The sequence below is a fragment of the Neolamprologus multifasciatus genome, chromosome 12 (assembly GCF_963576455.1).
Source record: "Neolamprologus multifasciatus chromosome 12, fNeoMul1.2, whole genome shotgun sequence".
In the NCBI taxonomy this organism is placed as follows: Eukaryota; Metazoa; Chordata; class Actinopteri; order Cichliformes; family Cichlidae; genus Neolamprologus; species Neolamprologus multifasciatus.
Window position 1 is genome coordinate 30,964,194 of NC_140450.1, and position 10,764 is coordinate 30,974,957.

A 10,764-nucleotide genomic window follows, 5' to 3' on the forward strand; every position below is an offset into this window, starting at 1 on the left:
ATTCTTGTTTACGCAGAACTACAACAGACACTTGTCCTGATTTTGTCCTTTTAAAACTTTTTTCAATCCCATGCACTGAACGTTTTCTAATATATAATACAGGCTCTAAGTCTCAGTGTTAAATATTGTGTTACATCCTTGAATTTAAACTTTTCAGCTATTCAACAAATATTGTGAAGTAAACCAAACCAGCAAACAACACACCCCTTTCAAAAAATCTTTAAAATTAAGACTGTGACCTTACAATAATGACTAAACTGGGGATTACTTTATTTTTTTTCAGCGACAGAGAAGGCTCAAAGGAGATGCCACGTGTCAGAAAATGTATTTCTTATGTTGAAGGAAAAACAGTCTTTTAGATTATGTTTGACAACAATTTGGTGTAAACTAAATAAAGCTCAAACAAAGAATGCAAGAATATTTACAGCAAACCCTGAGGAATGCACCAGAGTCATGTGTTAAAGCACCAGGTGCACTGATGTAGAGGACACTTAATGTTGTAACTGCATCTGATCTTTCACAAGTGACTTCTTATTTTCCAGCAGGTTTTTAGGTCAGAGGCGGTTGTGCACGGGAACTGTGTGCCTCAGCTCTAAATTAGAAAACCAGTGCTTTCTACTCTCTGTTCTTACTCTTATTGTTTGAGAGAGCAGCTGCTCTTTAGCTTTTTGAGACATTTTGACTTGTCACAAAGGGAAAAGCACATGAATAATAAATCAAACGATGCCTGAATTCCATTTAGCTGCTTTAGCCTCAGGGTCCTGACATTGTGCATGCTGCCATGGTTTAATGGGACACTAACTCATGGTTCCCAAACTTTTTTTTTTTGCTGTTTTACAAGAAAAATGCCCCCCCCCCCGCGCGCACGCACAAACACATCCTCCAACCACACACACCCATATTTTGCTCCATTGCAGTTTATTTCACACCTCAAACATTTAGTAAACAATTAAGCAAATACAAGTAATCTGCAATAAATTAAAGGTAGTAAGAAAATAATCTACTAACTCTTTAACAGTACGTCCACACCTACACGGGTATTTTTGAAAACGCAGCTGTTTCGTCCACACGTAAATGGCGTTTGGAATCACCGAAAACAGATTTTTAAAACTCCTTTTTTTCGTTTACGTGTGGACGAGGAATACAGAGTTCGTCAGGCAACGTCAAAGGTATGTGCCTTTTTCCACGTCACGCTGTGCGCCACACGCAGTTACTGTCCCTCTATTTACAAAGGCAGAGGCGTCACGGTATGATTATTTTACATGTAGTTGTTTTTTTTTCCTGTGTAATAATGTTCAACATTGCTATCAATACATTTTTCAAAAAATGCCTCTCTGTGCAAAATGGGTTTAAAAACATAATCAACTTTATTCTATTTTATTTCATCTTACGTTTAAGTATACGGACTCTATTGTGCCTGCGCTTTATGATGGCCTTACAGATTTGACTTATCTCTACAACTAAGCTGACCACTCCTTATGTTTGTGTTTTGTTTTTTTTTTTCTTGGTTTGTTTTTTCTGTGTCTGTGTGGGGGTGTGGGTTCTGAAACTCTCCACATCTCTGTTGTACACTCAGGAACTGCTATCTTGTACTCCAGGGTTTACTATTCGTATTATTAGTTTGGATCCTTTTTTTCTTTTTGTACACCCACTGGTACTCCTATAATTATGAGGTGGGAGTGTATGTTTCATATTGTTTTATGTTCTTCAAAAAGAAAACGGCATATTGTTCAATTTGTCTTTTGTAAAAATGGATGCAGAAAATTTAATAAAAATCCATCCATCCATCCATCTTCATCCGCTTTATCCGGGGCCGGGTCGCGGGGGCAGCAGCCTAAGCAAAGAGGCCCAGACCTCCCTCTCCCCAGCCACCTCCTCCAGCTCATCCGGGGGAACACCAAGGCGTTCCCAGGCCAGCCGAGAGATATAATCTCTCCAGCGTGTCCTGGGTCTGCCCCGGGGCCTCCTCCCGGTGGGACATGCCTGGAACACCTCACCCAGGAGGCGCCCAGGGGGCATCCTTGTCAGATGCCCAAACCACCTCAGCTGGCTCCTTTCGACGTGGAGCAGCAGCGGCTCTACTCTGAGCCCCTCCCGGATGGCCGAACTTCTCACCCTATCTCTAAGGGAGATGCCAGCCACCCTTCGGAGGAAGCTCATTTCCGCCGCTTGTATCCGCGATCTCGTCCTTTCGGTCACTACCCACAGCTCGTGGCCATAGGTGAGGGTAGGGACGTAGATCGACCGGTAAATTGAGAGCTTCGCTTTTACACTCAGCTCCCTCTTCACCACGACGGACCGGTGCAGCGTCTGCATTACTGCAGCTGCAGCCCCAATCCGTCTGTTGATCTCCGGCTCCCTTCTCCCATCACTCGCGAACAAGACCCCGAGATACTTAAACTCCTCCACTTGGGGCAAGACCTCATCCCCGACCCGGAGTGGGCACTCCACCCTTTTCCGGCTGAGAACCATGGCCTCAGATTTGGAGGTGCTGATCCTCATTCCCGCTGCTTCACACTCGGCTGCGAACCGCTCCAGTGCGAGCTGGAGGCCCTCACCCGATGAAGCCAACAGAACCACATCATCCGCAAAAATCAGAGATGAGATCCTGAGGCCACCAAAGCGAAAGCCCTCCACCACTTGGCTGCGCCTAGAAATCCTGTCCATAAAAATTATGAACAGAACCGGTGACAAAGGGCAGCCCTGGCGGAGCCCATCACCCACTGGGAACGAGTCCGACTTATTGCCGGCAATGCGAACCAAGCTCTTGCAACGGTTGTATAGGGATCGAATGGCCCGTAGCAATGGGCCAGACACCCCATACTCCCGCAACACCTCCCACAGGACACCCCGAGGGACACGGTCGAATGCCTTCTCCAAGTCCACAAAACACATGTAGACTGGTTGGGCAAACTCCCATGCACCCTCAAGTATCCTCGAGAGGATGAAGAGCTGGTCCAGTGTTCCGCGACCAGGACGAAAACCGCATTGTTCCTCCTGCATCAGAGGTTCGACTAGCGGACGAACTCTCCTTTCCAGCACCCTGGCATAGACTTTCCCGGGGAGGCTGAGGAGTGTGATCCCCCTGTAGTTGGAACACACCCTCCGGTCCCCCTTCTTAAAGATGGGGACCACCACCCCGGTCTGCCAATCCACGGGTACTGCCCCTGATCTCCACGCAACATTGCAGAGGCGTGTCAACCAGGACAGCCCTACAACGTCCAGAGCCTTCAGGAACTCGGGGCGGACCTCATCAACACCAGGGGCTCTGCCACCAAGGAGTTGTTTAACTGCCTCAGTGACCTCGCCCCCGGAAATTGGCGGGTCATTCCCCTCATCCCCAGACTCTGCTTCGTCCTCGGAAGACGCGTCAGTGGGATTAAGGAGGTCCTCGAAGTATTCCTTCCACCGCCTGACAATTTTCTCAGTCGACGTCAGCAGCGCTCCGCCAGCACTATACACAGTGCAGGTAGAGCACCGCTTTCCCCTCCTGAGACGCCTGACGGTTTGCCAGAACCTCTTCGAGGCAGTCCGAAAGTCTTTTTCCATGGCCTCTCCGAACTCCTCCCACACCCGAGTTTTTGCTTCAGCCACTGCCCGAGCCGCATTCCGCTTGGCCTGTCGATACCTGTCGGCTGCCTCCGGAGTCCCACAGGCTAACCAAGCCCGATAGGACTCCTTCTTCAGCCTGGTGGCTCCCTTCACCTCTGGTGTCCACCATTTGGTTCGGGGATTACCACCACGGCAGGCACCAACCACCTTGCGGCCGCAGCTCAATGCAGCAGCTTCGGCAATGGAGGCGCTGAACATGGTCCATTCGGACTCAATGTCCCCCGCCTCCCTCGGAATGCTGTTGAAGCTCTGCCGGAGGTGTGCGTTGAAGATCTCGCAGACTGGGGCCTCTGCTAGTCGTTCCCAGCACACCCTCACTACGCGTTTAGGTGCACCAGGTCTGTCCAGCGTCCTCCCCCGCCACCTGATCCAACTCACCACCAGGTGGTGATCAGTTGACAGCTCAGCCCCTCTCTTTACCCGAGTGTCCAGAACATATGGTCGCAGGTCTGGTGATACGATTACAAAATCGATCATCGACCTACGGCCTAGAGCGTCCTGGTGCCACGTGCACTTATGGACACTCTTATGTTCGAACAAGGTGTTCGTTATGGCCAAACTGTGATTAGCACAGAAGTCCAATAACAAAGCACCGTTCGGGTTCAGATCAGGGAGGCCGTTCCTCCCAATCACGCCCCTCCAGGTCTCGCTGTCGTTACCCACGTGAGCATTGAAGTCTCCCAGCAGGACAACAGAGTCTCCAGGTGGAGCACCTTCCAGCACCCCCCCCCCCCCCCAGGGACTCTAAGAAGGCTGGGTACTCCGAACTGCCACTCGGCGCATAAGCGCAGATGACAGTCAGGACCCGTTCCCCGACCCTAAGGCGCAGGGAACAAACCCTCTCGTCCACCGGGAAAAACCCCAACGTACCGGCAGCAAGCCGAGGGGATATTAGAATACCCACCCCAGCCCGCTGCCTCTCACCAGGGGCAACTCCAGACTGAGACAGAGTCCAGCCCCTCTCCAGGAGACTGGTTCCAGAGCCCAAGCCGTGCGTAGAGGTGAGCCCGACTATATCTAGCCGGTACCTCTCAACCTCACGCACTAACTCAGGCTCTTTCCCCACCAGAGAGGTGACATTCCATGTCCCTACTGCCAGTCTTGGCAGCCGGGGGTCAGTCCGCCAGGGCGTCCGCTCCTGGCCGCCACCCGGCACACAATGCACCCGACCCCTATGGCGCCTCCTGCGGGTGGTGGGCCTGCGGGAGGATGGGCCCATGTCTCCTCTTCGGGCTGTGCCCGGCCGGGCCCCATGGACTAAGGCCCAGCCACCAGACGCTCGCCCTCGGGCACCCTCCCCGGGCCTGGCTCCAGGGCGGGGCCCCGGTAACCCTATCCCGGGCAGGGTAAACTGTTCCCTCGGTGTTTTTTTCATAAGGGTCTTTTGAATCGCTCTTTGTCTGGTCCCTCACCCAGGACCAATTTGCCATGGGAGACCCTACCAGGGGGCAAAAGCCCCCAGACAACATAGCCCCTGGGATCCCTGGGACACACAAACCCCTCCACCACGATAAGGTTGCGATTCACGGAGGAATCGCAACCTTAAGAAAAATATCTGAGGAAAAAAGAAAAAACATAAACAACTGTGGGATACTGTTGTCCGTGATTTGAACCGAGGGAACAAATCGTCGCAGGATCAGCCTGATATTATTTGTATCCGACTGTAACTTTACTGTATAAAGAGCAAACATTTTCAAAATGTCAGGAGTAGTTAGTCATTACAACAAGTGTTTGTGAACTAAAAATCAAGAATGTGGGATACTGTTTGTCTGTGATTTGAAGAACCCAGCGTGTGCTTCCGATGCAGGGAAAACCAATCCTACAGGGGAGACCTACCTCGACATTTGTGCAGGTGAAGCCAAAGGGAAGATATGCTTCACCATATTTTCTAGTCTTTGGCTGAAAATGAAGTTGGTTTGGAAACATATTCAGCGATGCTTCATCTCCTGCTTTGCGTTTGTGTGGGCGCCCCGTGCTAGCAGCGTCCAAGCGTTGTCCCCCCCCCCCTCTTTTCATTCCGCGCCCCACCCCGCAATGACTCTGCCCCCCCCCCCCCGCAATGACTCTGCGCCCCTTTTCCAAAGTGTGGGGCCCCACACTTTGGGAGGGTCTGCTTTAACTGATCAGAGATACAATTAATGATATTATTACTCACAAGGAAATACCTGGAAACACCTTATCTGCTTACTGGTAAGCACTGAATGGTAATATAGTATATAAGTAATATTTAGTCAGAACAGAATGAAAACATCCACAAGCGTGCTCATTTATTCCTCATTTATTAGACACACAACTCTCCTCTGAACAGCCGACAATGAGCCGACTAAACGAAAACAGCTGGTTATGAGCTAAAGGATACCAGCTAACGATAGGATCAAGTATCCTTGAAACCACGCATTCCCTCTAATAAACAGCTTGATTATATTCTCACATCATATGAGAGTTAATTCGCTAAGTGTCTGAATCTACTTCAAAGCAGCTAACAAGAGCAGCTGGCAGACTAACAGCAGCAAAAAACAGCAGCGCTTATGACAGAAAAGTTCCGAAAACTTTGACATTATTCAACATATTCAAAAATACTGTGTACAAAAATATATTTGTTTTACACAAACAGTAGAAACACGCCAGCCAGCAGCAGCTGGCTAAATGTAATGGTTTTGATCTCTCTTAGGTGACTAAAACTTTTTGTTCTATAACAGCCACCGTAGCTGAGATTATGCACTTGAACTGGGAGGGGTAAGAAAACAGAATTCAGATGACTGTAACCTGCCAATCTACTGACAGTCAAACTGTTAACAGTGAAAATCTGAACAACAAATAACAACATTCTTTGTTAATCATCAACACCTAGAAATCAGTCCCACCAGGTGAGCTTTGCCCCCTCTGTGTTGCTGCATCTGAAAGTAGAGGCTTTGGGACTGATGCTTATTTTCGGGTGCCTCCCAAAAACTGACCGTCACCTTTCCTGGAACCAGCAGAGGCTCCTTAAACTGGGCAGTGACGGTGACGGGAGCTGTGATCACTTTAACCCCTGTTGGCAAAACAGAGCAGCTAGCTGACACCCTAGAACAGGACAGAGCCATCCTTCATAGTGATAATTAATACTGTTATCGTCTGATAAATCGCATTACCTTTGTGCTTTTCAATTTCAGCCAAGCAGACAGAGAACATCCAGAGACTCGGTGCTCTGTGAGGTGTGAATCTAAAGAGCCTGGCCGGCAGAGAGAGGAGCTTACATGGAAAACTCCATGTACACTTCAGGTCAGGAGTCCAGGGAGCTTTGAGCTCCACCTGCTTCAGAGTGTCTGGTGCTGGCTCATCTTTCTCACCTGCCAGAACAAAGATCAAAGTCATGGTGATCAGGTACCGTCAGTGTGCCGTCACTTTAAAAACACAAATATTCTGAAGGGAAACCACCGTGACACTACTCACTCTCATTTTCATTCTTAGGTGAACATCTGATGGCTTTGTGAAGCTTGTTTTCGGAAAGCAGTGTCAGGATGCTCTCCCACACCACGCATCTGGAGCGGGAAGTAGCAGACAGACAGATGTCCACCTCCACCCCTAGATCAGTCGGCTGGTACCCCAGGACTTGCACCCGCAGGGTGAATGTACCCTTCTTCAGCTCATCGATTGGCTGAAAGGTTTTTAAACTCTGACGCACATGGACAAGACCTAAAAAAAACATTTAAAACACTCAAAGTTGGATAATTTTCTTTTAAAACCTGCAGTACTGGGAAAAACACCTTTTTTGGTAAACAATGTAGTCAGTGCACTAAGTCAAGCTTTTTTAAAAAAAATGGTTAGTTTTCATTCCTGTCCTTGTGTTTTCCAGTAAATTTGAATTTTCTTTTAGTTGTGACTGACTGCTTTTGTGAGCAAAGTGAAATAAATGGATAAATAGATACTTTTTGTGGTTTTCCAAGGTGAGTATGTCTTCAGCAAATTAAAATGGCACTTGTGGGGTTCTTGCATGAGCTGGTTTGTCTTCTAGTGAAACTCATTTGAGCCTGCAATACTGGTGCCTTCGCTATTTGTTTGAAATCCATCCGTCCATACATTTTCTACCACCTGAAGAAAGAGTCAACTCTTCACGGAACAAAAGACTGGGAAGGCACCAAGTCCAGATCGTGTGCCACCTTCTGCACTGATCACCTGGCTCCATCTTGACACTGATCTTCTGCAGATCCCTGGAGCAATTCATTAGTCATCACTGTAGGGACACTCTCCAGCACCCCAAGAAGGCTGGGTACTCTGAACTGTAGTTCAACCGGGCAGTGAATCGGGGTTGAATACCCACCTCTGCCTGCTGCCTCTCACCGAGGGCAACTCCGGATTGGTACAAACTCCAGCCCCTGTCCAGCAGACTGCGGTGAGGTGAGACTGACTATATCTAGGAAAGATCTCCCAACCTCTCACCTAAGCTCAGCATCCTTCCCCACCAGAGAGGTGATGTTATATGCCCCAATAGCCAGCCTCAGCAACCAGGGATCAGACATCGCACACGACCATTACACCTTCTCTTGTGGGTGATGAGCCCACAGTATGGCCCACTTGGGATCACTACTTTTAAATGTAGCCACAGAGTTTTGATGTAGTATTTTGTACAACAATCAAATATTGAAATCAAAGCAATTTTGGCAATAAAATGTACCCATCAAGTTTCCACTGAGTTGAGTTAAAGACGCCGTGTCATAGAATGATAATACTTTATCATTCCCTAAAGAAGCTCTATAAATGTGTGTCTTATGTTATCTATGTCTTACCTGCTGGGCTGAGCCTGAAGTTTTCATGAGTTAACAACATAAGGAGAGGTCTGCTGCAGAGAAACTCCGGGAAGCACAGCGGGATGTCTCTGTATTCACTGTCTGGATAATCCCAACCATAACCTGCAGCACTGCAGAACCTCCGCAACAGAGCATCCTCCACCCTTAGAGACACATACACCAACTCAAAGAGGACCTGCTCCCAGCTATTTTACAGTTCAAATGCATGCGTAAAGCGTTAGGCCGCACTCACCTGCAGCTGACCACTGTATAACCAGCTTCTTGTTTCACTGTACCGTATAAGCAGCCTGCTCTCCGGGTCACTCTTCTGCTCAGGTATTTCATGTAAACATACGCATCACTCGGAAGTTTGTCGCTATGCAGTTCGGTTGTTTTCAGCAGCTTGTGAGCGCAGTAAACGTGAACGTAAACTAAATACACGGAACATACAGACAGTGAGGCCACAATGTAACTCTGCGCATTCCCCATGATCGATTATAATATCCATGTAGGCTCACAGATACCGCTTAGCAAGGTTAGCTCAAAGTGCAACATTACGGCAAGCGCCCTGGGACAAACAGTGCGCTTTCGGCTCATCAGCAATGAAACTCGCACTCGGTGACGTTTTTAAAAAATCTTTACTGTCGATGCACAATCACTTATTCCACAATTACTTTACATATTTTTCAGAGTATAAATTACAGCTGTTTCATAGTCGGCTCCTCTCACCAATTTACTAGTACAGTGTAAAAATATTTATTTTTGCTCACTGTCTGAAAAGTTCAAACTATTCAGCAATTCGTTATTTATTTATTTTTTTCCAAAACGAAGGGGAGATGTCACTCTTATTGGCTGAAAGAGAGCTTAACAAAAAAAAACAAAACCATCCAATAACTCATGTATAGAAATATACAAAGAGAACATTCATATCCAGGCTGAAGGGGACATTGTGTCTTCTTCAGTGGTTCCTGAAGTGACGGAGATGTCCTGACTCATCTGCCCCGTCCCCGCTTTTAAACTTCTTCACCCAAATAGAAGCAGCAGCACAATGCAGACTGAATTCACTGCGATCAGTGGCACTGCAGGGGAAAATAAAATATGACATGGTCTGAGCCGAGAGAAGTTAAAATGATCCAAGTCACTCTGTCTGAAGAATACCGGGTGTGTGATAAAGTGGAAACCCACCTCTCATGACTGTCCTGACGGAGCGGATAAGATTCATTAGCTGGACTTTGATGCCTGGTTCATCACCAAATCCCCCGACACTTTGATCCACTCCCCAGCCAACTGAAGATGGTTAAAACGAATGGATTTGTATTAAGTAAAGGGGGAATTAAAAGTACAAAATGTAAACATAGACGAACAACATAAAGTCTTCCTGTCAAATGGATAGAATGTGGTGTAGCAACGTTAAATCACAAACTTTTGCCATTTAAATTGTTCTATTTGACTAGCATTTTAGTATTAGCCAGTTTAAATGCTGGGCCATTTCTATACATGACCTCTTGAGAGCCTAATATCTGAATTACAGACACTTACTTTTACTTAGAAATCTTTCTTCGTGTAGTACAGCGACAGCATTGATGCACAGAATAGCTGCTTGTATAAGAGAGTATAAGGTAAATGCCATCTTGTCTCGACAAGTAGCTAGCTAGCTATATGTTAGCTGTAGCTGGCACTATTTACATCCGGAGGCCGCTCTGCTGTGATTGGTCGTCGGGCTTAGGGAGTGGGCGGGGCGCGCCCAATCCAGAACCCTCCTGTAAGAACTGCTACGGAAGGACTCCATCTGTCTTCAAGCAACAACTTCTGACGTGCCCCACAACTACTGGTAGATATTTGCCTCTTGGGCATTTGTGAGAAATTTTTCTTTTATATTTTTGTAGCGTTTACTCACAGTTTGGTTAGGGTCAGGAGAAGACTATTTCTGTTAAATTTATTTTTAGAAACTTGGCTGACAGAAAACCATAAAGCCAAACTCCCTCAATATACAGACAGCTGAGAACAAGGCCTCTTTCTGAAATCTGGCTTTTCAAGTACAAAAAGTGTATTGCAGTTAGCTTTTCACAATCTGCCCCTCACTCATATAAAACTTGACCAAAACAAGATGCAAATGTATAACCAAGAGCTAAACGTTCAATAATTGTTGTTTGACAGAGCCGTGGGAAATGTCTTGATATTGAGGATGCCGTAGTGCCACGACTCCTGAAAAACAAACAAAAAACCGTGGCAGTTGGCAGGTAAGGGCTGCTGCAGTATCCCTACTTCCCACGGCCTTGTTTGACGAGCATTATGTGCAACATAGCCTCAAAACACCACTTTATGCAGATGTTTCCTCCTGTAATATCTCATGATGTTATTATGGTGTCATTATTGATGGTCATGC

The 10,764-nt window shown here is 47.2% G+C and overlaps 2 protein-coding genes across 2 annotated transcripts; both read right to left on the reverse strand.

The window, feature by feature from the left end:
• Nucleotides 1–5,875: 5,875 nt before the first annotated feature.
• LOC146507286 (uncharacterized) lies at nt 5,876–8,890 on the reverse strand. Its single transcript, XM_085180414.1, has 5 exons — nt 8,632–8,890; nt 8,379–8,542; nt 7,045–7,287; nt 6,744–6,941; nt 5,876–6,643 (listed from the first exon to the last, which is right to left on the reverse strand). Exons 1-5 carry the CDS (start codon nt 8,865–8,867, stop codon nt 6,453–6,455), a joined length of 1,032 nt encoding a protein of 343 aa, XP_085036540.1. The 5' UTR covers nt 8,868–8,890; the 3' UTR covers nt 5,876–6,452.
• A 112-nt stretch (nt 8,891–9,002) lies between these two features.
• On the reverse strand, nt 9,003–10,081 carry LOC146507287 (immediate early response 3-interacting protein 1-like). The gene is made up of 3 exons (XM_085180416.1): nt 9,918–10,081; nt 9,564–9,665; nt 9,003–9,457 (listed from the first exon to the last, which is right to left on the reverse strand). The coding sequence occupies exons 1-3, from the start codon at nt 10,006–10,008 to the stop codon at nt 9,402–9,404; spliced, it is 249 nt and encodes an 82-aa protein (XP_085036542.1). The 5' UTR covers nt 10,009–10,081; the 3' UTR covers nt 9,003–9,401.
• Between the last annotated feature and the right edge of the window lie 683 nt (nt 10,082–10,764).

Excerpts from the sequence above, each read along its gene's own strand:
- LOC146507287 (XM_085180416.1), bottom strand. The coding sequence starts at position 10,008 with ATGGCATTTACCTTATACTCTCTTATACAAGCAGCTATTCTGTGCATC. Across the intron at positions 9,666-9,917 it reads AGAAAGATTTCTAAGTAAAA|TTGGCTGGGGAGTGGATCAA; the intron begins GTAAGTGTCTGT and ends AACCATCTTCAG. Across the intron at positions 9,458-9,563 it reads CGTCAGGACAGTCATGAGAG|TGCCACTGATCGCAGTGAAT; the intron begins GTGGGTTTCCAC and ends TTTCCCCTGCAG.
- LOC146507286 (XM_085180414.1), bottom strand. The coding sequence starts at position 8,867 with ATGGGGAATGCGCAGAGTTACATTGTGGCCTCACTGTCTGTATGTTCC. Across the intron at positions 8,543-8,631 it reads TATACAGTGGTCAGCTGCAG|GGTGGAGGATGCTCTGTTGC; the intron begins GTGAGTGCGGCC and ends TGTGTCTCTAAG. Across the intron at positions 6,644-6,743 it reads TGAAATTGAAAAGCACAAAG|GGGTTAAAGTGATCACAGCT; the intron begins GTAATGCGATTT and ends TTTTGCCAACAG.